This window comes from Engystomops pustulosus, chromosome 7 (genome assembly GCF_040894005.1).
Source record: "Engystomops pustulosus chromosome 7, aEngPut4.maternal, whole genome shotgun sequence".
NCBI classification, from domain to species: domain Eukaryota; kingdom Metazoa; phylum Chordata; class Amphibia; order Anura; family Leptodactylidae; genus Engystomops; species Engystomops pustulosus.
In genome coordinates this window covers 181,212,901-181,240,366 of record NC_092417.1, presented here as the reverse complement: position 1 = coordinate 181,240,366, position 27,466 = coordinate 181,212,901, and the positions used below count along the sequence as shown (strand labels likewise).

The following is a 27,466-nucleotide window of genomic DNA, read 5'->3' as shown; positions in this document are numbered from 1 at the left end:
CGTACCAGGAGGGACACCCCAATGTGTATTCACAATCTTATTTCTGGATGGAAAGTAGGACACATGGCCTGAGCTTTCCCTATATGCCTTGTGTTGTGGTGCTGTTCCACCCTATGGCAGGTGTACTGTCAGACTGTGATTTCAGCACCATCAGTGGAGTCATAATTCACAAGATAACCTACCTACCCACAGACAATGAGAACATTCTCTTTTTACTAAGATGAACCAGGTATGGATCCCATATGTCTTGGCTGCGCCAGCACAAGAGTGAGTGGTTATATAGTCCATTTACATCAAATTTTGTATTCAATGTATTAAGCATTCATAGTATTAAAGTAAATAAGATTTGAAAGACAAGACAGTCCATCAAGTCCAACCTATTAATTATATACTATACATTGTTGATCCATAGGAAGGCAATAACCCTCAAGGCTAATGCCAATTGGCCCAAAGCAGGGAGAAATTCCTTCCCGACCCCCTAATATGGCGGTCAGAAAAATTAACTTATGATAAGTTTTATTCTGATAAGATGTGATATTATTGATCTCTGGAAAGGCATCCAGGCCCCACTTGAACATAATATAAGTCAATACCACCTCCTGCGGAAGAGAGCCCAAGCGTCTCACAGCTTGCACATGAAAGAATCAATGTCTACAGTGATGTTAGAACAGCCTCTCCTCAAGGTGAAGAGGACGCCCCCTGTCTATAGTGATGATAAAACCGCCTCTCCTCTAGGTGTAGAGGATAGCCCTTGTCTTTGATGATGATAGAACCACCTCTCCTTTAGGTGTAGAGGATGCCCCCTTCTATGATGATGGCAGAACCATCTCTCCTCTAGGCGTAGAAAATTCTCCCTGTCTATGGTGATGGTAGAATCACCTCTCCTCTAGGTGTAGAGGATGCCTCCTGTCTATGGTGATGGTAGAATCTCCTCTTCTCTAGTTGTAGAGGATGCCCCCTGTCTATGGTGATGGTAGAACCACCTCTCCTCTAGGTGTAGAGGATGCCTCCTGTCTATGGTGATGGTAGAATCTCCTCTTCTCTAGTTGTAGTGGATGCCCCCTGTCTATGGTGATGGTAGAACCACCTCTCCTCTAGGTGTAGAGGATGCCCCCTGTCTATGGTGATAATAGAACCTCCTCTCCTCTAGGTGTAGGGGATGCCCCATGTCTATGGTGATGGTACCACCTTCTCTCCTCTAGGTGTAGAAGATTCTCCCTGTCTATGCTGTTGGTAAAATCACCTCTCCTCTAGGTGTAGAGGATGCCTCCTGTCTATGGTGATGGTAGAATCTCCTCTTCTCTAGTTGTAGAGGATGCCCTCTGTCTATGGTGATGGTAGAACCACCTCTCCTCTAGGTGTAGAGGATGCCCCCTGTCTATGGTGATGGTAGAACCACCTCTCCTCTAGGTGTAGAGGATGTCTCCTGTCTATGGTGATGGTAGAACCTCCTCTCCTCTAGGTGAAGAGGATGCCCATCGTCTATGGTGATGGTAGAACCTCCTCTCCTCTAGGTGTAGAGGATACCCCTTGTCTTTGGTGATGGTAGAACCACCTCTCCTCTAGTTGTAGAGGATGCCCTGTCTATGCTGATGGCAGAACCACCTCTCCTCTAGGTGTAGAGGATGCCCCTTGTCTATGGTGATGGTAGAATCTCCTCTTCTCTAGTTGTCGAGGATGCCCCCTGTCTATAATGATGGTAGAACCACCTCTCCTCTAGGTGTAGAGGATGCCCCCTGTGTATGGTGATGGTAGAATCTCATCTTCTCTAGTTGCAGAGGATGCCCCCTGTCTATGGTGATGGTAGAACCACCTCTCCTCTAGGTGTAGAGGATGCCCCCTGTCTTTGGTGATGGTAGAACCACCTCTCCTCTAGGTGTAGAGGATGCCCCCGTCTATGGTGATGGCAGAACCCTCTCTCTTCTAGGTGTAGAAGATGCCCCCTGTGTATGGTGATGGTAAAGCCACCTCTCCTCTAGGTGTAAAGGATGCTTCCTATCCATGGTGATGGTAGAACCATCTATCCTCTGTGTTTAGAAGATGCTCCCTGTCTATTATGATGGTAGAACCGCCTCTCCTCTAGGTGTAGAGAATGCCCCTGTCTGTGGTGATGATAGAACCTCCTCTCCTCTAGGTGTAAAGGATGTCCACTGTCTATGGTGATGGTAGAACCACCTCTCCTCTAGGTGTAAAGGATGTCCATTGTCTATGGTGATGGTAGAACCACCTCTCCTCTATGTGTAGAGGATGTCTCCTGTCTATGGTGATGGTAGAACCACCTCTCCTCTGGGTGAAGAGGATGCCCCTTGTCTATGGTGTTGGTAGAACCTCCTCTCCTTTAGGCGTAGAGGATACCCCTTGTCTTTGGTGATATTAGAACCACCTCTACTCTAGGTGTAGAGGATGCCCCCATCTATGCTGATGGCAGAACCCTCTCTCTTCTAGGTGTAGAAGATGCCCCCTGTGTATGGTGATGGTAAAGCCACCTCTCCTCTAGGTGTAAAGGATGCCTCCTATCCATGGTGATGGTAGAACTATCTCTCCTCTGTGTTTAGAAGATGCCCCCTGTCTATGGTGATGGTAGAATCTCCTCTCCTCTAGGTGTAGAGAATGCCCCCTGTCTATGGTGATGGTAGAACCTCCTCTCCTCTAGGTGTAGAGGTTGCTCCCTGTCTTTGGTGATGGTAGAACCACCTCTCCTCCAGGTGAAGAGGATGCCAGCTGTCTATGGTGATGGGAGAACCATCTCTCCTCTAGGTGTAGATGATGCCTCCTGTCTATGGTGATGGTAGAACCTCCTCTCCTCTAGGTGTAGAGGATGCCCCCTGTCTATGGTGATGGTAGAACCACCTCTCCTCTAGGTGTAGAGGATGCCCCCTGTCTATGGTGATGGTAGAACCTCCTCTCCTCTAGGTGTAGCGGATGCCCCCTGTCTATGGTGATGGTAGAACCTCCTCTCCTCTAGGTGTAGAGGATGCCTCCTGTCTATGGTGATGGTAGAATCTCCTCTTCTCTAGTTGTAGAGAATGCCCCTGTCTATGGTGATGGTAGAACCTCCTCTCCTTTAGGTGTAGAGGATACCCCTTGTCTTTGGTGATGGTTGAACCACCTCTCCTCTAGGTGTAGAGGATGCCCCCTTCTATGGTGATGGCAGAACCCTCTCTCTTCTAGGTGTAGAAGATGCTTCCTGTGTATGGTGATGGTAGAGCCACCTCTCCACTAGCTGTAAAGGATGCCTCCTATCTATGGTGATGGTAGAACCATCTCTCCTCTATGTTTAGAAGATGCCCCCTGTCTATGGTGATGGTAGAACCTCATCTCCTCTAGGTGTAGAGAATGCCCCTGTCTATGGTGATGGTAGAACAACCTCTCCTCAAGGTGTAGAGGATGTTAGCTGTCTACGGTAATGGGAGAACCATCTCTCCTCTAGGTGTAAATGATGCATCCTGTCTATGGTGATGGTAGAACCTCCTCTCCTCTAGGTGTAGAAGATGCCCCCTGTCTATGGTGATGGTATAACCACCTCTCCACTAGGTGTAGAGGATACCCCCTGTCTATGGTGATGGTAGAACCTCCTCTCCTCTAGGTGTAGCGGATGCCCCCTGTCTATGCTGATGGTAGAACCACCTCTCCTCTAGGTGTAAAGGATGTCCACTGTCTATGATGATGGTAGAACCACCTCTCCTCTAGGTGTAGAGGATGCCCCTGTCTAAGGTGATGGTAGAACCACCTCTCCTCTAGGTGTAAAGGATGTCCACTGTCTATGATGATGGTAGAACCACCTCTCCTCTAGGTGTAGAGGATGTCTCCTGTCTATGGTGATGGTAGAACCACCTCTCATCTAGGTGAAGAGGATGCCCCTCGACTGTGGTGATGGTAGAAGCTCCTCCCCTTTAGGTGTAGAGGATACCCCTTGTCTTTGGTGATGGTAGAACCACCTCTCCTCTAGGTGTAGAGGATGTCCACTGTCTATGGTGATGGCAGAACCCTCTCTCTTCTAGGTGTAGAAGATGCTTCCTATCTATGGTGATGGTAGAACCATCTCTCCTCTATGTTTAGAAGATGCCCCCTGTCTATGGTGATGGTAGAACCTCCTCTCCTCTAGGTGTAGAGAATACCCCTGTCTATGGTGATGGTAGAACAACCTCTCCTCAAGGTGTAGAGGATGTTAGCTGTCTACGGTAATGGGAGAACCATCTCTCCTCTTGGTGTAAATGATGCATCCTGTCTATGGTGATGGTAGAACCTCCTCTCCTCTAGGTGCAGAAGATGCCCCCTGTCTATGGTGATGGTAGAACCACCTCTTCACTAGGTGTAGAGGATGCCCCCTGTCTATGGTGATGGTAGAACCTCCTCTCCTCTAGGTGTAGCGGATGCCCCCTGTCTATGCTGATGGTAGAACCACCTCTCCTCTAGGTGTAAAGGATGTCCACTGTCTATGATGATGGTAGAACCACCTCTCCTCTAGGTGTAGAGGATGCCCCTGTCTATGGTGATGGTAGAACCACCTCTCCTCTAGGTGTAAAGGATGTCCACTGTCTATGATGATGGTAGAACCACCTCTCCTCTAGGTGTAGAGGATGTCTCCTGTCTATGGTGATGGTATAACCACCTCTCCTCTAGGTGAAGAGGATGCCCCTCGTCTGTGGTGATGGTAGAAGCTCCTCCCCTTTAGGTGTAGAGGATACCCCTTGTCTTTGGTGATGGTAGAACCAGCTCTCCTCTAGGTGTAGAGGATGCCCCCGTCTATGGTGATGGCAGAACCCTCTCTCTTCTAGGTGTAGAAGATGCTTCCTATCTATGGTGATGGCAGAACCATCTCTCCTCTATGTTTAGAAGATGCCCCCTGTCTATGGTGATGGTAGAACCTCCTTTCCTCTAGGTGTAGAGGTTGCTCCCTGTCTGTGGTGATGGTAGAACCACCTCTCCTCCAGGTGTAGAGGATGCCTGCTGTCTACGGTGATGGGAGAACCATCTCTCCTCTAGGTGTAGAGCATGTCCCCTATCTAGAGGGATGGTAGAACCGTGTCTCCTCAAGGTGTAGAGGATTCCTTTTCCTTATATAATGCACACAACAAGATTATGCAGCACTGCAAAGAGCATGCCAAATTAGTCCATGCCCCCATGGAGCTCACAAGCTGAGCAACCTACCACTATGTTTTTAGAGTGTGGTAGGAAACCAGAGGACCTGAAGGAAACCCCCACAAACAAAGAGAGAACATGCAAACTCTTTCCAGATGTTTACCAGGATGTGACCTAAACCAGTACTGCAAGGATCTAGTGCTAATCACTAAGCCATTGTGGTGCCCTAGGATGCCCCCGTCTATGGTGATGGTAGAACCTCTAAACCTCTCCTCTAGGTTTAGAAGATGGTAGAACCTCCTCTCCTCTAGGTGTAGAGGATGCATCCTGTCTATGGTGATGGTAGAACCTTCTCTCCTCTAGGTGTAGAGGAAGCTCCCTGTCTATGGTGATGGTAGAACCTCCTCTCCTCTAGGTGTATAGGATGCCCCCTGTCTATGGTGATGGTAGAACCTCCTCTCCTCTAGGTGTAGAGGATGCCCCCTGTCTATGGTGATGGTAGAACCTCCTCTCCTCTAGGTGTAGAGGATGCCCCTGTTTACGGTGATGGTAGAACTTCCTCTCCTCTAGGTGTAGAGGATGCCCATTGTCTATGGTGATGGTAGAACCATCTCTCTTCTAGGTATAGAGGATGTTCTTTGTCTATAGTGATGCTAGAACCTCCTCTCATCTAGGTGTAGAGGATTTCCCCTGTCTATGGTGATGGTAGAACCTCCTCTCCTCTAGGTGTAGAGGATACCCCTCGTCTATGGTGATGCTAGAATCCTCTCTTTTCTAGGTGTAGAGGATGTCCTCTCTCTATGGTGATGGTAGAACCTCCTCTGCTCTAGGTGAAGAGTATGCCCCCTGTCTATGGTGATGGCAGAATCGCCTCTCCTCTAGGTGTAGAGGATGTCCCCTGTCTATATTGATGGTAGAACCTCCTCTCCTCTAGGTGTAGAGGATGTCCCCTGTCTATATTGATGGTAGAACCTCCTCTCCTCTAGGTGTAGAGGATTACTTCTGTCTATGGTGATGGCAGAACCCCCTCTCTTCCAGGTAAAGAGGATGCCCCGTCTATAGTGATGGTAGAACCTCCTCTCCTTCTCGTTTAGAGGATGTTAACTTGTCCTGGTCACAGAACTAAGTATAAAAAGATCTTTGTAAGATCTCTGTACGGAGCATTTAAACTCTCAAATTCCACATTTGCTGAATTCAAAATTCAAATCTGTCAAACACTACAGTAGTTGTATTTGAACCAGAGTGAGTGGAAGGGTTTGTGGTTTGTTTCTTCTATTGCTATGAGAATAACTGGGTCAGAGCCAGGACACCAAGAGCTCATTTAACTTAACCCCTAGGCGCACCAGTACGTTAACCCCTTACAAGCCGCTATCAAGCATGACCGCGGCGTGTAAGTGTGTTTCCGCTATGGATCGTATCCCCCGTGCCGCTCACTGGGGGATCCGATCCACTTTTTGGCAGCTCCGAGGACTGCCATGTGCCCCGGAGCTGCCTGCTCATCCTGGCAGTCAGACCCCTTCCGCCTGCATGATCAGACAGTTTACACTGCTCTACAATGAAAAAGTATTGTAGAGCAGTGTATTGAACTTGAACCAGAGATCAGAGCATCGCTGGTCAAGTTCAAGTATTGAAAGGTAAAAAAACTGTAAAAACACTAAACAATACACATTATAATAAATAAAAAATAAATACATAAAAATATAAGCCCCTAAAATTTTGCTTTCCCATAAAAACACTCAATATAGTATAAAAAACACAAAAACAAAAAAAAACTCACATATTTGGTATTGCCGCGTTCGTAACAATCTGTATAATAAAACAGAATCCTTACTGGACCCTCAAAGGTAAACGTCGAAGAAAAATAAACGTAATGTTCCGAAAAAAGATAACTTTTAATTAATATCTTTTAAAAATAATGCTTTAAAAAGTGATTAAAAAAATCTTCCGCACTCTAAGATAAGCCCACCAAAAAAGAACCACTTTTCTTGCAAAATATAAGCTCCTAACCAGATTTGTCAGCTGAAAAATAAAAAAGTTATGCATATGAAAACATGTTGACGCTAAAATGAACAAGAATTTCACCAAATTAGTTTTTATTCAGTACAATTTAATAAAATACACAAAACCCCCACATATTTGGTATCCCTGCGTCCGTATCGATCTGCATAATAAAACAGAATTGTTATAAGCTCCGCAAAGTGAATTCCGTAAAATAAAACCCCAAAAAAACTCTCCAAAAAAGAGAATTTTTAATTAATACCCTATAAAAAATGCTCTAAAAGGAGATTTTAAAAGCAAATAAGCAAATAAGACCACTAAAAAGAACAATCCTTCTCACAAAAAATAAGCCCTTAAATAGATTTGTGAGGCGAAAAATAAAAAAATGATGCATATGAAAGACGGTGATGCTAAAATTAACAACTTTTTGCCAAATTACTTCTTATTCAGTAAAAATGGGGAAAAAAATGTAAAATCTATATAAATGAGGTATTGTCGTAATCGTGGCGACCCAAAGAATAAAAATAATATGCTATTTTTATTGTATGGTTAACGGCCGGAAAAAAAAAAACCACAAAAACATTTTCCCAAAAATTGATGATTTTCTTTTCATCCATCAACAAAGAGTTAATAAAATCTTACCAATTAGCTATAGATTCCCCAAAATTACGTACCAGAAAAGTGCATCTCATGTGAAATAAGAAATAAGCCCCTATAGGTGCACATTAAAAAAAGAAAAAATTATAGCCTGTACAATGAGGCCACTCTGTTTGGTGGCCATGAGAGATTGACATATCATGTAAGGCAGTAGCCAGGGACTGGACAGCCTGATACATACTTAAAGTGTTGCCATAAACATGCCGTTAAAAATTGGTAACCACGGTTCTGTTCCGTCACATTTCTTAAAACGTGTTTTATGTACTTTTTTATACTTTTCATCTTTAGACTTTGATGCTGTTGAGCAATGAAAGAATTCAATAGAAATATCTCGAAGTAGAAGGTCCTCAGGATTCTTCAAGACAGAGGAATTCATTAAGTAACTTTCCAAGTCTAAAACTTTTCCTGGGTTCAGGGCAAAAGATAAACTGAGATTAACTACCTGTATATTATAATAGGTGTTAAAGAACGAAAGTGGAGAAAAGTTTGGACTTAATATAAAGGTTCTGTCCTCTATCACATCTTTGAGCATAGAGAGAAAACTTAGCATATGATCAGAATGAGTTCCACATAATATAATGATCTTGGCAGAAGACTTCCTTATCTCCTCACTATATATTTCTTGCTTTTCCTTTTTTACATATTTGAATGGATCTCCACATTGTAAGACAAAGGCCACACAGATGCCACGACTGGCGAGAAGATTGGTCAGTAATCGTGTCTCTCTATCCCCAGCCTCATCGTCCGAGGCAATAATTCCAACCCAGTTCCATCCGAGGTTCTCAATAGTATAAGCTATGACATAATAAGTTGTGTTGTCATCGGGAACGGTCCGGAACAAAGACGGAAATAGATTCCTATCACTCAGCAATGTGTCTGTAGCTCCATAACTGATCTATATTGTTAGAAAAGGACATTTATTATCTGTGATATAGAATTAGTTCATCATCAGTGTATATGGGGGGAGGGGTGATCATTCTGCATTCTTTAAATGTAAATGTCATATGATGGAATCTTCCGCACTTCAGCAGGTTCTGCTTGATAATTGATGACAATCCTGTATATTGACCCCAAACTCTTTGGGGCAGATTTACCTACCCGGTCCTGTTGCGATCCCACGGTGCATTTTCCAACATGGATTCGGGTCTGCTGCGATTCACTGAGCTCGTGTGCCTGAGTTCCTGCATTCGTCGCTTCCCCGCCGAGGTCCGCCGGAGTTCACCTGCTTCTTCCCGATGTTTGTAAGTGCGTGTCTTGCGACACAATTCTAAATGTTAAATCTTGCGTGCGGTCCGAATCGGTCGGGTTATCCGACAGCCCGCACCTCCGTTTTCTTTTGCGTGCAAGGCGACGCCGATGCGCCAAAATCCGATCGCTTGCCCCAAAATCCCGGGGCAATTGGCGTAAAACGGTAATCATCGTGAAACCCGTCGAAAGTAAGAGATCCCCTTTGTGTCCTTGTCTCTGACTGCCTTTGGGACATGTTTATCTGCAGTTACCGAGCTAATCCCTTACAGTATTTATTACTTGAATATGTCCGTCCACAGATGTCTTTACCAAGAAAAAGTAGCGTGCTAGTGTGGACTAAGGGAAATATTTGTAATGTGACCTGATTAAATGGACATTGACTGGTTGAAGTCTTTGCTTCCTTTACTCAACATAAATCCCCTGTTTCTGGCACAGTTTGACTCTTTTCTCTAATCCCCACTATTCCCGTTTAATCGGTGGCTTTTAGCTGTCTACTGTCAGACATCCGGTGCAAGGCTGTGCTCCGGCTCAGGACCATATATCTGAAGGTAGAGCAAAGGACTAGTACAATTAGTTGTCTTGTGCTTTCAGCTTCCCGTATGCTTGTTCTAAGTAGGAACCTGTCAGCAGAAATTGACCTAACAAGCCAGGACCAGTATTTTGGCAAGTAGCTAAACACCTTCCATTTCATTTTTCTTCCATGACCTACTGTGGTGGCAACACCTAGAAAACTGACTTTAAAGTAAGATGTAAATGTGTTGTATATAGTCATGTATGTGGAGAGTTTACCAATAAAGTAAAGTTTCTATAGGAGAGGAGATTCCCAAAGTCCCTGGATGCAGGGATATTAATTACAGCAAGTTGGTTCTTTGTGAGTATTCTGAGGCAGGGAGAACTGGACTTCAGCACTAAATTTTAAACCTCCATGACTTTATACAACTAATTTATATCTCACTTCAAAGTTGATTTTCTTGTTGAAGCCACCACACTGGACCTGGAAATATACATTATTGTGTAGGTGTTAATATTCTCCACTCGATGAGCAAGTTGGTTGAAATTTAGTTTAAGTACAAATTTCTTATCCAAATTTGCTTTAGGACAAACTTTCACCTGAACATGAACGTTTACAACAAAGATGTCTGTAAGATGGGATAAGTATGGGCTAGAGGGCTGAAAAGTGGTAGGAATAGCTGGGACGTTGTGCTGCCCATAATGGACTAGAGAAAGAAGTTGAAATAATAACATTTAAAAAAAAATAAACAAATAAATTGTAAAAAAATATATACAATTTTAAAAAATGATGTAACATTATAATGCACTCTGGATGTTCAGACCAAGTTATACTCTCTGCGGTAAAAGAAGCAATGGGAGTGCCACAAGCCTCTCACTGTGGATGAAGGAGCTCTGGGTATTCAGACACAGTATTAAAAGTTGAATAAATGCCGAGTTGAAAAAAAAAATAATTTTAAATTCTGGGAATGGAGAATTGAAAAATTTCAAATTCATTTTCTAAGAATCAAAACTTATTCAACCACTGGCAAAACCAAGTTGCACAAGATCTAGGCTTAGTTCATCTTTCTAATGTTAGGATGTCGACTTTGAATGTAGAAATGTGGAACCTCTTGTTGGTGATGTCACCATCGGTTGTCCTGAAAACAATCTCTGACAGTACACACGCCGCAGGGCCGAAAAGCAACTACAGGGCATTGGGGCACATTTACCTACCCGGCCTGGAGGAGTTCAGAAGACAATGCCCTGTGCCACAATTCAATAAGATCGTTCGCCCGATTGTACTTCCCCGATCAGGTTCGACAGAGTTCACCTTCTTCTTCCCGGTGTATGTAAGTGCATTGTCTTGAGACACAATTTTTAAGTTAAATCCCGTAGTTTGCCTCAATCCGTCGGATCTTCCGACGGCCCAGTCCCCGATTTGTCTTGCATGATCTGATCGCTTGCGACACAATCGGCTGCTAAATACCAGTGCCAGCAACGCGATCCCCGAATATGTTGGAAAACCTGATGGAAATGCAATCTGCGGACCTTTAGTAAATAAGCCCCATAGAGTTCAAACTGTGACCAGGTTTCCAATTTTGAACATCTTTCAGTACCAGGAGACATTTGGACAGATAATCCTCCACCCTCTGAGTCACATTCTGCTTCCTAACATTACACAGATCCAGCAGGGTGTCTGCTCATTATTCAGCAATTTTGAGTAACCACACAACTTGGGTGTCAGGCACTGGAACATTTATTGGCCCATATGGACCAGGCTGCCCTGAGGCAAAGACAAACTGACCAATGTGGAAGGTATCTCCTCCACTTCCTCTGCATCTCCCCAGCCATGCTGCAGTCCTCCTTCTCCAAAACCAGTCTAAGAAACCCCCCTGTAAGCTTGTGAGGACTGGCTTGGCAGCTCTTTCTACTCTTGTACCTGTAGAGCTGACAATGGTGTCGTCAGTGCAGACCATATCGATAGAATATTGGAAGCAGTGCATGATTGAGCAAATGGTCAGTGGTGAAGTGCTGCGGGTCACTACGTTGACTCACCTGGGTGTTCTGGAGCTAGAATTCCACAATTGCCTGTGGCTGCTGATACTATTTACAGCATAGGTTAAGTTGAATTCCACCTGGTTGGTACATCACATATGAGGCAGTGGCTGGTAGAGATGGGTGAATCGATTCTAACGATTCTAACTTAGGTTAGAATTTCAGGAAAAATTTGATTTGTCATGAAGCTGAAGTTTATGCTGATTTAAGGGAACAAAGTTTTTTTCCCCCTCTTTTTTCAGCTAAATTGGCGTGAGCAAAATGTGTTACATGGGGCAGAGAACTCTGGGAAGGAGAAAAGAACACCCCCGATGACATCTGCAGACCTGTAAGCCAATCAGCGACCGGCAGGCTTATGTGATGTTATACAGCCCTATAAAACCCAGTCATTTTCAATCTCTGCATTTTACACTGGATGTGCTGTCTGTAGCATCTAGCTGCTGCTACTGTTCTGTATAGTAACGATTCTTGCTGCAATCCCTGGATGTTCTTTAAGGGGGATCTGTATACCCCAAATAGTAGTTCTATTTAGTGACAAAATTGAATAGGAAGAAATCTGTTTCACATTCATGCATCTGCAGTAGTGATTTGTGGACCTCTCACTGGGTGTCAGTTGTGGGGTATCTGTATAACGCACATTGCCATACCTTTTTGGGCTATAGTTTACAGCCAGATTAACGTGTCAAATCCACGTAGTTTATAAACCACTATGTCCGACAGAAAGGTGGCAGGGGGAGCAGGCAGAGGCGGCAGCACAGTAAGGGGACATCGCAGCAGGGGTTACTATGTGAGGCCAGGACTGCCGTTGTCATCTAGTGGCAGTGTGTTGATCAATAACCCAAAGGTTGTTGAATGGTTGACTAGGTCATCCAATTCCTCAAATATAACAGCTGACAACCCCAGTCAGTAGGCAGGCTGTGACACCGGTAAGGAGAGTAACAGTGAACGGGAAACGCAAATTGACGATGATGAAGCTGATCGCACTTGGGAGCTTGTGCGTCAGGCAGTAGAGCAGGCAACAAGTTGCTACTGTGGCCGTGAGTCAGCAGGATGGCAGCAGTGTGAGGACTGGAAACAAATGTCCGTGGGGTAAAAATCTCAATTCACAGGTCCAAGTAAGCAGTGTTGGCCGTAAAATTACCACCTCGGCGGTGTGGCAGTTTTTTGTAAAGACACCAGAGGAGCCTACCGTGGCTATATTTCGTATCTGCGGGCAAAAAGTGAAGCGTGGCCAGGGAGCTAACCTTGGCACCACGGCCCTGCGCCAACAAATGCCGCATCACCATTCAATGGCCTAGGAGAAACGGGTGTCAGATCTGGTCTATCCTGCAGGCGCAGCAAAAGAAGCATGACCTAGTGGCACACATGCTGTTTCAGCAAGGCTCCAGCACCTCTGCCGAAGGAAGCTGTTTGTCTTTGACATCATCTCCCGGTCTAGATGCTCCTGCTCCTCGCTACGCATGGCGCCAGCAGTCGTTGAGTGAGGCGATTACAAAGAGACAACTCTATGCGTCCAGCTACCCTAAGTCACCCACTGAAAATGGGTGACTTTTCTCCAGCTGCTGAGAGGGAGAAACAACTGGCATACCTTAGAGAAATACTGTGCACACAATTGGCCGCTGCCTATGTGCGCCATTGTCCATCCTCTGTCAGGTTTGACCGGGGGATTCTTAGCAGTCATTGTTCACATACTACTGCCATGGCTGCTGTGGGGAGCTGGGGTGGTAGGAGCAGTAGCAGCTCCATCAGCAGCAGCTTAAGTCTGGATTCCTTATTAAGCAACTTCCTTCACCCACCCAATGAGGAGGGTAGCCGGTGCACCAGCAGGTGGTGGCCTACTTTGACAGCACTTTAACACCTCAGTTAGAGGATCCCATGGACTACTGGGCAGCCAAACTTGATGCATAGCCGCAACTTGCGGATTTTGCAGTAGAGAAGCTGTCCTGCCTAGCCAGTAGTGTGGCATCAGAGCGGGTGTTCACTGTGGCGGGGGCCATCTTTACCCCAAGGAAAACCCGATTGTCCACCCGTAATGTGGAGAGATTGACCTTTGTCAAGATGAATCAGGCTTGGATCGGCCAGGATTTCAACTCACCAATGCCTAATGCATCAGATTAGATCAGCCATGATGCCTCCCCCAAACGTTGAGAAATGCCTGCCTCAGCCACTATTCTGATGTTGCCACCCGCCTGATGCCACACATCTGCTGCCAGTTGCTCCATCTGCCTCCTAGCATCTTTACTAGGGACTGGAATTGTCCGCCATCTCCACACTATATCATTGTGCCACTCTGCGAACTCCTGCTGCTGCTACTGATGCCACCTCCACACTATATCATTGTGCCACTCTGTGGCTTTCCTTGTTGCTGCCACAATGTTGCTGACACCTGTTCCTGCTGCTGCTACTTCTGCCGCCACCCCCACACTCTTATCATTCTGCCACTTTGTGGCCTCTTATTGCTGCTGCTGCTTCTGCTGTCGCCACCTTCCCACTTTTATCATTGTGCACGTTGTGGCCTCCTTTTGCTGTTGCTGATGCCACCTCCACATTATATAATTGTGCCAATCTGTGGCTTTCCATGTTGCTGCCACCATGTTTCTGCCACCTGTGGGCTCCTACGTCTGCTGCCGCCACCTTCACACTCTTATCATTGTGCCATTTTGTGACCTAACATGTTTCTGCCACCTCCATAATTTTTCATAGTGCCACTCTGCAGCCTACTCATGCTGCTGCCAACTTACTGCTGTCTCCCTGGAACACCCTGTGATTTCCATAATGCTGTTTTCACCCTCCACCACTCTATGACGTTGTCAACGTTTGGTTTTCCCCTTCATGTCATCTGTCAGAAGGATGAAAAGCTTCAGGATTGATAAAAAAAGCAGGAGGGGATACAGAACACACATGCAAGTATCCCATTTACTGGTCATCTCTAGAGATGGGCGAATTTGGTAAAATTTGTTTAGTCCCGATTCGCCGAATTTTTCGAAAAAATTATATTCGACCCGAATCAAATCAAAATGGATCACGTTAAAAAACAGGCATTTCCTGGCTGCAGAGAGCCTGTAGGGTGTTATATGATGTTGTGTCATGCTTAAATATGCATAGGGAGCGTGGTTTGGTCTTCAAACAATGCTGTGTTTTAGTACGACACGCACATGACAGCCGCGGCTCTTAGAATCGCTTCACTCTTCACTTCCATGTGCACTTACATTGGCCAACTTCCCCAAATAAGCGAATCGGGAACGCAGCCTGACAAGGTAACGTCTGTGCCAGCTCGAAAGGACCGAGGGCCAAGATCCCACTATAACATCAAAGAGTGGCACAATGATATAGTGTGAAGGCGGCATCAGATGCAGCAGCAGCAGGAGCCCGCAGAGTGGCACAATGATATAATGGAAAGGTGGAATCAGAAGCAGCAGGAGCCTGCAGAGGGGCACCATGATATAGTGTGGAGGTGTCGGACAATTCCAGTCCCTGGTAAAGATGGTAGGAGGCAGATGGTGCAACTAGCAGCAGATGTGTGGCATCAGGCGGGTGGCAGCATAAGAATAGTAGCTGAGGCAGTTAGTTAGAACCCAGACTCATTTCTCAACGTTTGGAGGAGGCGTCATGGCTCATCTAATCTGATGCATTAGGCATTGGTGAGTTGAAATCCTGCCCGATCCAAGCCTAATTCATCTTGACAAAGGTCAGTCTCTCCACATTACGGGTGGACAAGCGGGTTCTCCTGGGGGTAAAGATGGCCCCCGCTGCACTGAACACCCGCTCTGATGCCACACTACTGGCCGGGCAGGACAACTTCTCTACTGCAAACTCCGCAAGTTGCGGCCACACATCAAGTTTGGCTGCCCAGTAGTCCATGGGATCCTCTACCTAAGGTGGTAAAGTGCTGTCAAAGTAGGCCACCACCTGCTGGTGCAAGGTCTGCTTTATGTCCTGCTGCTGCTGCCAGTGGCGGCTACCCGACCTCACTAGGCGGGTGAAGGAAATTCCTCATTAAGGAATCCAGACTTAAGCGACTGTTGATGGAACTGCTACTGCTCCTACCCCCCCAGCTCCTCACAGCAGCCGAAGTAGTAGTACGTGAGCAATGACTGCCAGGAATCCCCCGGTCAGACCTGACAGAGGATGGACAATGGTGCATATAGGCAGCGGCCAACTGTGTGCTCAGTATTTCTCTATAGTATGCCAGTTGTTCCTTCCTCTCAGCAGCAGGAAAAAAGTCACCCATTTTGGACCGGTAGCGAGGGTCCAAGAGGGTGGAGAGCCAAAAGTCATCCCTATGCTGGATGTTGACTATTCGGCTGTCACTAGTTAGGCAAAGCAGCATGCTGCGGGTAATCTGCGCAAGTGACTCTGAGGGATTCACGGCCTCCATATCCACAGTATACTGGGTCATCTGCCTCGTCTTCTACCTCGTCTGGATGCTCCTGCTCCTCCTCTCCTGTCACCTGAGTAGAAAAACCACAAATTGCACCAGACTCTGCTTGTGCTCCAATGTCCTCCTCCTCCAGTTCAGCCCCCACCGGACTCATGTGGCCATGAGATGTAGTCTCCACTTCTCCAGTGCCCTGACCAGACAGATTTTGCAGCATGAGTTCCAGGACATGAAGCAGTGGAATGACGTTATTCATCCCGCAGTCCTGGAGACTAACAAATAACGTGGCCTCTTCAAAGGGCCTGAGGAAACGGCAGGTGTCATGTATGAGCTGCCAGTGGCTGACATCAAAGTTACACAGGGGAGTACTACGGTCCGCTTGCATCATCAAAAAATCATTAATGGCTTTTCTTTGTTCATACAGGCGCTCTAACATATGGAGGCTGGAATTCCAATGGGTGGAAACACTGCATATCAGACTATGTTGGGGTAGGCCGTTCTGGCGCTGCAACTCGAGAAGGGTGTGCTTGGCTTTGTAAGAATGGCTGAAGTGTGTGCACAGTGTCCTGGCCATTTTTAGAATGTCTTGCAGATGGGTGTAAGACTTCAGGAACTTGTTGACTACCAGATTGAACATGTGCGCCTTGCAGGGCGCATGGACCATCCCTCCTCGGTGCAGCGCGGACGCCATGTTCCTCACATTGTCTGTCACCATGTTTTTTAATTTTTGGTTGTTGCGGAGAAAGCCACACATTGATTTCTTCTTGCATGACGCGGAGCAGTTCATCCCCTGTGTGACTTTGTTCGCCCAGGCAAACCTGGTGTAGAACTGCATGACACCGCTGTGTCCTGCACATGTGGAATGATGGAGCAACACTTGTGGAGGCTGAGGTGGTGGTGGAGAAGGTGGAGGCGGACATTGGCGCAGTTTGAAAACGTGGAGGAGAAAGCGCCGTCTCTTGTTGAAGTTGTTGGTGTGGCTGGGTGGGAAGCACATTCAACCAGTGGGCCGTAAAACTGATAAGCTCAAGGACTGGCCCACCTTCTGTTGTACACATTGGTGAAGGGCTGGCACAGCTTTTTTGGAAAAAAAATTGCGGCTTGGAACTCTCCACCTAGGTTCGGCAAAAGCAATTAGATCTCTGAAGGGTGCAGATTCCACGACTTGGAAAGGGAGAGACTGCAGTACCAACATCTTCAACAAGAGCACAGTCAGTTTCTGCACCTTAGGATGGCTGGACGCATAGAGTTGTCTTTTTGTAATCGCCTTGCTCAACGACTGCTGGCGTCATGCGTAGCGAGGAGCAGGAGCATCTGGACCGGGAGATGATGTCAAAGAGAAACAGCTCCCTTCGGCAGAGGTGCTGGAGCCTTGACTTGCTGAAACAGCATGTTTGCCACTAGGTGCTGCTGCTGTTGCTGCGCCTGCAGGATGGACCGCATCTGACACCCATTTCTCCCAGGCCATTGGATGGTGACGCTGCATGTGTTGGCGCAGGGACGTGGTGCCAAGGTTAGCTCCCTGGCCACGCTTCACTTTCTGCCCGCAGATACGACATATTACCACACTCGGCTCCTCTGGTATCTTTACAAAAAACTGCCACACCGCTGAGGTTGTAATTTTACCGACAACACTCTGCACTGAGCGACTTCTACCGCTGCTGCCTCGCTGAGCCCCCTTGCCACTGCTTATTTGGGCCTGCAAATCGGGATTTGTACCCTGCAGATGTTTTGCTCCCATCCTCGCACTGCTGCCACCCTACTGACTCACAGCCACAGTAGTGACTTACTGCCTGCTCCGCAAGCTGACACTCTCTTCGCCCGACGATGAAGAATCCCCTGCTACACCCGGCTCCCAAGTGCGATCGGCTACATCATCGTCAATTTGCGTTTCCTGGTCACTGCTACTCTCCTCACTGGTGTCAGTATGCACAGCCTGCCTACTGCAGGAAGCAGCGAAAGTCTGCCCCACCTCTTCACTGCAAAGCAGCTGCCGACTCCTCAAACACTTCGTCCTCGCTGAATACTGGCGCGGAGCCCAGACCACCTAGTAGCTCTCTGGCTGTGGGAAAGTAACAGGACAGAGCCTGGTTGAGGACAGGTGAGGGCCGCAGACCTGCTCCTGGGCCATGCCAACTAATTATTGTATCAGAGGAACCCACAGACTTTTGGCTGGGGTTGTCAGATGTTATATTTGAGGAATTTAATGACCTAGTCAACCATTCAACAACCTTTGGGTTGAGTTCAACACACTACCGCTAGATGACAATGGCAGTTCTGGCCTCACAGAGTCACCCCTGCTGTGATGTCCCCTCACTGTGCTGCCACCTCTGCCTGCTCCACCTGCCACCTTTCTGTCAGACTTAAAAGGTTTATAAATAGAGATGAGCGAACATGCTCGTCCGAGCTTGATGCTCGGTCGAGCATTAGGGTACTCGAAACTGCTCGTTGCTCGGACGAATACTTCGCCCGCTCGAGAAAATGGCAGCTCCCGCCGTTTTGCTTTTTGGCGGCCAGAAACAGAGCCAATCACAAGCCAGGAGACTCTGCACTCCACCCAGCATGACGTGGTACCCTTACACGTCGATAGCAGTGGTTGGCTGGCCTGATCAGGTGACCCTGGGATAGACTAGCCGCTGGCCGCGCTGCTCGGATCATTCTGTCTCTGGATGCCGCTAGGGAGAGAGCTGCTGCTGGTCAGGGAAAGCGTTAGGGTGTTCTATTAGCTTACTGTTAGGCAGGAGTGATTCTCAAAGAACCCAACAGCCCTTCTTAGGGCTACAATAACGTTCTACTTTTTTTATTTTAATTTGCATCTTTTACCATTTTGTGAGGAATTAGCAGGGGGACTTGCTACCGTTGTGTTTAGCTCTTAGTGGCACACATATCCATAGCAAAGACCGAAGTGGGAAAATTCAGTAGGGGTTGGATTTCTATTAGGCAATAACTCAGTGTCATCTCATCTGGCATAGTAGTGTGCTTCCTTTGATACTTGGCTAGAAAATAGCCATAGGAGAATACAAACAGCTTCTTGAAGCCTACAGTAGCGTTCTATATATTTGATTTCTGGTTGATCTGCTGGTGGCTTTAGTTTCTGCAGTGCATGTACTTGCCAATTCTGAGCAATTTGTAGTGAGACTTGCGACCGCTGTGTTCTGCGCTTAGTGGCGCACATATCCATAGCAAAGGCTGAAGTGGGAAAATTCAGTAGGGGTTGGATTTCTATTAGGCACTAACTCAGTGTCATCTCATCTGGCATAGTAGTGTGCTTCCTTTGATACTTGGCTAGAAAATAGCCATAGGAGAATACAAATAGCTTCTTGAAGCCTACAGTAGCGTTCTATATATTTGATTTCTGGTTGATCTGCTGGTGGCTGTAGTTTCTGCAGTGCATGTACTTGCCAATTCTGAGCAATTTGTAGTGAGACTTGCGACCGCTGTGTTCTGCGCTTAGTGGCGCACATATCCATAGCAAAGGCTGAAGTGGCAAAATTCAGTAGGGGTTGGATTTCTATTAGGCAATAACTCAGTGTCATCTCATCTGGCATAGTAGTGTGCTTCCTTTGATACTTGGCTAGAAAATAGCCATAGCAATAGGATAGGATTGTTTGGTTCTAAAAACTCAAAAAAAAACAAAAAACACAAAAAAAAACAAAAAACACAAAAAAACACAAAAAAAAACAAAAAAAAGTAAAAAAAAAAAAAAAAGTTATAACTCTCATTTTAAAAATGTTTAACCCCAGGGCTAGGGGTAGAGGACGAGGGCGGGGACGTGGGCGTCCAACTACTGCAGGGGTCAGAGGCCGTGGTCCTGGGCGGGGTGAGACACCACCTGCTGATGAGGGAGCAGGGGAACGCCGCAGAGCTACACTCCCTAGGTTCATGTCTGAAGTTACTGGGACTCGTGGTAGAGCACTGTTGAGGCCAGAACAGTGCGAACAGGTGATGTCGTGGATTGCTGACAATGCTTCGAGCAATTTGTCCACCACCAGTCAGTCTTCCACGCAGTCCACCCATGTCACCGAAATCCCCACTCCTCCAGCTCCTGCACCTCAGCCTCCTCCCCCCCAGTCTGCCCCCTCCCAGGAAAATTTGCCATTTGAACCGGCATACTCTGAGGAACTGTTTTCTGGACCCTTCCCACAGTCACAAACCACTTGTCCGGTTGCTGCTGAGCAATTTTCCGATGCCCAGGTTTTCCACCAGTCACAGTCTGTGGGTGATGATGACCTTCTTGACGTAGTGGAAGTGTGTAAAGAGGTGTCCGACGATGAGGAGACACGGTTGTCAGACAGTGGGGAAGTTGTTGTCAGGGCAGGAAGTCCGAGGGGGGAGCAGACTGAGGGATCGGAGGATGATGAGGTGACAGACCCAAGCTGGGTTGAGAGGCCGGGTGAACACAGTGCTTCTGAGACGGAGGAGAGTCCTCGACCTGAACAGGTTGGAAGAGGCAGTGGTGGGGCCAGACGGAGAGGCAGGGCCAGAGCTGGTGCATCAGCGCCACTGTCAACTAGTGAAGCTCCCGTGGTGAGGGCTCTTGCGGCGAGGGCTAGATCTTCAGAAGTGTGGAGGTTCTTTAAGGAAACACCGGATGACCGACGGACTGTGGTGTGCAACATTTGCCAAACCAGGCTCAGCAGGGGTTCCACCACTACTAGCTTAACTACCACCAGTATGCGCAGGCATATGAATGCTAAGCACCCCACTCAGTGGCAACAAGCCCGTTCACCTCCGGCCGTGCACACCACTGCTCCTTCCCCTGTGTCAGCTGCTAGTCAGCCCCCTGCCCAGGACCCTGCCACAAAAACCCCATCGTCGCCTCCACGATCCTCCACAGCATCCACCAGCGTTCAGCTCTCCATACCCCAGACGCTGGAGCGGAAACGCAAATATAGTGCAACCCACCCGCACGCCCAAGCCCTTAATGTGCACATCTCCAGATTGCTTAGCCTGGAGATGCTGCCCTATAGGCTAGTAGAGACCGAGGCCTTTCGCAACCTCATGGCGGCGGCCGCCCCTCGGTATTCGGTCCCCAGCCGCCACTACTTTTCCCGATGTGCCGTCCCAGCCCTGCACCAGCACGTGTCAGACAACATCATCCGTGCCCTGACCAACGCCGTTTCTGACAAGGTCCACCTGACCACGGACACGTGGACGAGTGCTGCCGGGCAGGGCCACTATATATCGCTGACGGCACATTGGGTTAACTTGGTGGAGGCTGGGACCGAGTCTGACCCTGGGGCTGCTCATATACTGCCGACGCCGAGGATTGCGGGGCCTACCTCGGTCCAGGTGTTTCAGGCCTACTATGCCTCCTCCTCCTCCCACCCCTCCTCCACCTCCTCCTCCGAACTACCATCCGTGGGCACGGCGCCATCAGTTGGTAGCTCTAGGCACAGCAGCAGTGCCGTCGCTAAGCGACAGCAGGCGGTGCTCAAACTGCTGAGCCTAGGCGACAAAAGGCACACCGCCCAAGAGCTATTACAGGGCATCACGGCGCAGACTGATCTGTGGCTGGCACCGCTGAACCTCAAGCCGGGAATGGTTGTGTGTGACAACGGCCGTAACCTGGTGGCGGCTCTGCAACTCGGCAGACTGACACATGTGCCATGCCTGGCCCATGTGTTAAATCTGATAGTGCAGCGTTTCCTCAAGACATACCCCAATCTGTCTGATTTGCTCACGAAGGTGCGCCGCATCTGTGCGCATTTCAGGAAGTCCAGCCCAGATGCTGCCACTCTCAGGGCAGCGCAGCGCCGCCTCCAACTGCCCGCTCACCGACTGTTGTGCGACGTGCCCACGAGGTGGAATTCAACACTGACCATGTTATCCAGAGTTTACCAGCAGCGCAGAGCGATTGTAGACTGCCAGATGTCAACTTCCACCAGAACTGGTAGTCAGGTCAGTCAGCTTCCTCAAGTCTACAATGAGGAGTGGACGTGGATGTCTGATATCTGTCAGGTGCTGAGTAACTTTGAGGAGTCAACACAGATGGTCAGTGGCGATGCCGCCATCATCAGCCTCACCATCCCGCTGCTTGGCCTGTTGAAAAACTCTCTGGTCAGCATGAAGTCGGAAGCTTTGCGCTCGTCACAAGAGACGGGGGAAGAATATTCCCTTGTTGATAGCCAAAGCACCCTGAGGTCTGTTTCTCAGCGCATATCGGAGGAGGTGGAGGTGGAGGAGGATGAGGAGGAAGAGGAGGAGAATGTTGGCGAGACACAAGAGGGGACCATTGTTGAGTCCTTCACTGTTCAGCGTGTATGGGCAGAAGAAGAGGAGTTGGAGGAGTTGGAGGAGGAGGAAATGGACAGTCAGGCCAGTGAGGGGAGTGAATTCTTACGCGTTGGTACTCTGGCGCATATGGCAGATTTCATGCTAGGCTGCCTATCCCGTGACCCTCGCGTTCAAAGAATTTATTCCAGCACCGATTACTGGGTGTTCACTCTCCTGGACCCACGGTACAAGCAAAATCTTGCCACTCTCATCCCTGCAGAGGAAAGGAGTGTGAGAATGCATGAATACCAGCAGGCCCTGGTGCACAAGCTGAAACAGTATTTCCCTTCTGACAGCGCTAGCGGCAGAGTGCGTAGTTCTGCGGGACAAGTAGCGAGGGAGAGTAGGCGAGCAGGCAGCTTGTCCAGCACTGGCAAGGGTACGCTTTACAAGGCTTTTGCCAGCTTTATGTCACCCCAGCAAGACACTGTCACCTGTCCCCAGTGTCGGCAGAGTAGGGCTGATCTTTACAGAAAGATGGTGAGGGAGTACGTAGCTGACCATACCATCGTCCTAAATGATCACACAGCTCCCTACAACTACTGGGTTTCAAAGCTGGACATGTGGCACGAACTGGCGCTGTACGCCTTGGAGGTTCTTGCCTGCCCTGCCGCTAGCGTCTTGTCCGAGCGGGTTTTCAGTGCAGCTGGTGGCATCATCACCGATAAGCGTACACGCCTGTCGACAAACAGCGCTGACAGGCTGACGCTTATTAAAATGAATAAAGGCTGGATTTCTCAGAATTTCCAATCTCCACCAGGTGAAGGAAGCTCAACCTGAATAATTGATCCACTCCTCCTCCTCCTCCTCATTTTCCTCCTTCTCCTCCTCTTTGTACAGTAAAGCAGAGGAAAATGGCTATTTTTTGACAGGGCCCACTGGCTCTTGCTATACTTCATGCATTTAATTTTTCTGGAGGGCCACCTACCCGGTCCTCTGTTTGAAACAATTTTTGTGAGTGCCACATACAGGCACTCAATCTATTCCATTTTTCTGGAGGGCCACCTACCCGGTCCTCTGGTTTGAACAATTTTTGGGACTGCCACATACAGGCACTCAATCTATTCCATTTTACTGGAGGGCCACCTACCTGCTCCTCTGGTTTGAAGAATTTTTGGGACTGCCACATACAGGCACTCAATCTATTCCATTTTACTGGAGGGCCACCTACCTGCTCCTCTGGTTTGAAGAATTTTTGGGACTGCCACATACAGGCACTCAATCTATTCCATTTTACTGGAGGGCCACCTACCTGCTCCTCTGGTTTGAAGAATTTTTGGGACTGCCACATACAGGCACTCAATCTATTCCATTTTACTGGAGGGCCACCTACCTGCTCCTCTGGTTTGAAGAATTTTTGGGACTGCCACATACAGGCACTCAATCTATTCCATTTTACTGGAGGGCCACCTACCTGCTCCTCTGGTTTGAACAATTTTTGGGACTGCCACATACAGGCACTCAATCTATTCCATTTTACTGGAGGGCCACCTACCTGCTCCTCTGGTTTGAACAGTTTTTGGGACTGCCACATACAGGCACTCAATCTATTCCATTTTACTGGAGGGCCACCTACCTGCTCCTCTGGTTTGAAGAATTTTTGGGACTGCCACATACAGGCACTCAATCTATTCCATTTTACTGGAGGGCCACCTACCTGCTCCTCTGGTTTGAAAAATGTTTGGGACTGCCACATACAGGCACTATCCAAATTAAATTGTCTCCATAGCAGCCTCCACACGTTGTCTCCATTGCTACCTCCAAAAGTCGTCCATATAGCTGCCTCCATACATCGTCCCTTTATCAAACGAGGTGTGTCAGGCAGAAATTTGGGTTGTTTTCATGGATTCCACATCAAAGTTGTTAACTTTGTCGCCACCCTGCTGTGTTATCCACAAAATATACTGGCAAACTTTTACCATTTAGGGATATTATTTCAGCGCTTCTTGCGCATCTGTTTACATTCCCCTCACCCGCCATATCCTAAACTTATAAGAACGCTACTACACTTGATCTTATACAAAAGTGCTGTTTGGGGAGTAGCCTAGAGACAGGGGCTTGGATTTGCGAAAGCTCGCCTGGCAGCGGAGCGCCAGCTCCATGCGCATCATGCGCTTCTTGCGCATCTGTTTACATTCCCCTCACCCGGCATATCCTAAACTTATAAGAACGCTACTACACTTGATCTTATACAAAAGTGCTGTTTGGGGAGTAGCCTAGAGACAGGGGCTTGGATTGGCGAAAGCTCGCCTGGCAGCGGAGCGCCAGCTCCATGCGCATCATGCGCTTCTTGCGTATCTGTTTACATTCCCCTCACCCGGCATATCCTAAACTTATAAGAACGCTACTACACTTGATCTTATACAAAAGTGCTGTTTGGGGAGTAGCCTAGAGACAGGGGCTTGGATTGGCAAAAGCTCGTCTGGCAGCGGAGCGCCAGCTCCATGCCAAGATCCAACTAACATAGTTTTAACTGCAGCACCTTTAATCTACTACTAGTTCACTGCCTCCATACATGGTCCCCTTATCAAACGAGCTGTGTCAGGCAGAATTTTGGGTTGTTTTCATGGCTTCCATGTTAACTTTGTCGCCACCCTGCTGTGTAATCCACAAAATATACTGGCAAACTTTTATCATGTACCGATATTATTTGAGCACTTCTTGCTCACCTCCTTTGGTTCCTCTCTGCCACCCATTGGTTTGAAGCCTGAGTCCATTTAGGGTATGTCGCCATGACACTCTCTAGCCTGCTGCCGCTGCCTCTGCATGCCGTCCCCTATAGTGTCAGGGTCAATTATTGCATGTTTTAGATACTATCTAGCTTCATTCTGTCACTCTGTCATGGCCATGCTGTTGCCCATAATTTTGGCATAATGGTGCGTTTAAGCAGCCTCAGAGGCATCCATGCATGCTGCCCCTGCTGTTTCCTGTCCATTTCCGTGGTGTTTCCATCCTTTTCTGAGGTTCCCAGGTGTTTGGCCAAGCTTCCCTGTGCAGAGCCTTGGTCCCCTTGAAAAATGCTCGAGTCTCCCATTGACTTCAATGGGGTTCGTTATTCGAGACGAGCACTCGAGCATCGGGAAAAGTTCGTCTCGAATAACGAGTACCCGAGCATTTTAGTGTTCGCTCATCTCTATTTATAAACTACGTGCATTTGACATTTAAATATAGCTGTAAACTATAGCCCCAAAAAGGTATAGCAATCTGTGTTATACAGATACCCCACAACTGACAGTGTAATTTCAGCGAAAATCACTGTATAAACTACGTGGATTTGACACGTATATCTGTCTGTAAACTAAAGCCACAATATGGTATGGCAATGTGCGTTATACAGATACCCCACAACTGACAGTGTAATTTCAGCGAAAATCAATGTATAAACTACGTGGATTTGACACGTAAATCTGGCTGTAAACTAGAGCCACAATAAGGTATGGCAATGTGCGTTATACAGATACCCCACAATTGACAGTGTAATTTCAGCGAAAATCACTGTTTAATCTACGTGGATTTTACACGTGAATCTGGCTATAAACTAAAGCCCCCAAAAGGTATTACAATGTCCGTTATACAAATACCTCACAACTGACAGTGTAATTTCAGCGAAAATCACTGTATAAACTACGTGGATTTGACACGTAAATCTGGCTGTAAACTAAAGCCCCCAAAAGGTATTGCAATGTCCGTTATACAGATACCCCACAACTGACAGTGTAATTTCAGCGAAAATCACTGTATAATTCACGTGGATTTGACACGTGAATCTGGCTGTAAACTAGAGCCCCCAAAAGGTACAATGTCCGTTATACAAATACCCCACAACTGACAGCTCACTACTGCAGATGCATGAATGTCAAACAAATTTCTTCCTATTCGATTTTATCACTTAATAGAACTGCTATTTGGGGTATACAGATCCCCCTTAAAGAACAACCAGGGATTGGTCCACCAATCGCTACTGCAGATGCATGAAAGTCAAACAGATTTCTTTCTATTCGATTTTGTCACTAAATAGAACTGTTATTTGGGGTATACAGATCCCCCTTAGAGAATAGCGAGGGATTGCAGAAAGAATCGCACAGCACAATAGCAGCAGCTGGACACTACAACATGAAGTGTGAAGTGCTGAGATAGAAAATGGCTGGGTTTTATAGGGCTGTGTGACATCACATAAGCCTGTCGGTCACTGATTGGCTTAAAGGTCTGCAGATGTCATCGGGGGTGTTCCTTTCTCCTTCCCAGAGTTATCTGCCCCATGTAACACGTTGTTCTTGCGCCCATTTAGCAGAAACATGAGGGTAAAAAAACCCAACTTCATTCCCGCGAATCAGCATAAACTTCGGCTTTGTGATGAATCGAATTTTTCCTGAAATTCTAACCGAAGTTAGAATCATTAGAATTAGAGATGAGCGAACACACTCGTCCGAGCTTCATGCTCGTTCAAGCATTAGTGTACCTGTAACTGCTCGTTGCTCGGACGAATACTTCGCCAGCTCGAGAAAATGGCATCTCCCGCCGTTTAGATTTTTGGCGGCCAGAAACAGAGCCAATCACAAGCCAGGAGACTCTGCACTCCACCCAGCTAACGTGGTACCCTTACCCGTCGAAAGCAGTGGTTGGCTGGCCTGATCAGGTGACCCTGGAATAGATTAGCCCCTGCCCGCACTGCTCGCATCATTCTCTTTCTGGATGCCGTTAGGGAGAGATCTGCTGCTGCTGCTGCTGCTGCAGGGATAACGTTAGGCTATTATATTACCTTACTGTTAGGCAGGAGTGAGTCTACAAGAACCCAGCAGCCCTTGTTAGGGCTAGAACAGCGTTATACTTTATTTTTTTTTTTGTTTGCTTGTGGCTGGCCTTGCTGGCACTAATAGTGCAGCTAGTACCATATTGTGACGAATTTGCAGGGAGACTTGGGAACGTTATATTAAGCTCTTAGTGACATACAATGAAAGTTCGTGTCAGCTCCACTCACTCCAATACTGACGACCACAGAGTTGCGTGCACGGAACTGCCCAGGCAAGGGTAAACTTAAAGAGAAAACAACAAAGTATTCCAGCGCAAGTCTCCAGGTGGTATAAAATCTCCTTTATTTGTGCATCAGCAAGTTCGGGATACAGTGAAGAAACGATCAACACGTTTCGGCTGTTACGCCTTAGTCAGGATCATGACTAAGGCATAACAGCCGAAACGCGTTGATCGTTTCTTCACTGTATCCCGAACCTGCTGATGCACAAATAAAGGAGATTTTAGACTACCTGGAGACTTGCGCTGAAA

At 47.5% G+C, this 27,466-nt stretch overlaps 1 protein-coding gene across 1 annotated transcript in view; it reads right to left on the bottom strand.

Annotated features, from left to right (window-relative positions):
• The window catches only part of LOC140070294 (vomeronasal type-2 receptor 26-like), a 62,928-nt gene that overhangs the window by 16,617 nt on the left and 18,845 nt on the right, over window positions 1–27,466 (bottom strand). Inside the window, exon 4 of the mRNA XM_072116647.1 lies at window positions 8,013–8,632. Within this exon, the coding sequence (XP_071972748.1) occupies window positions 8,013–8,632 (620 nt within the window). The remainder of the gene's footprint in view (window positions 1–8,012; window positions 8,633–27,466) is intronic.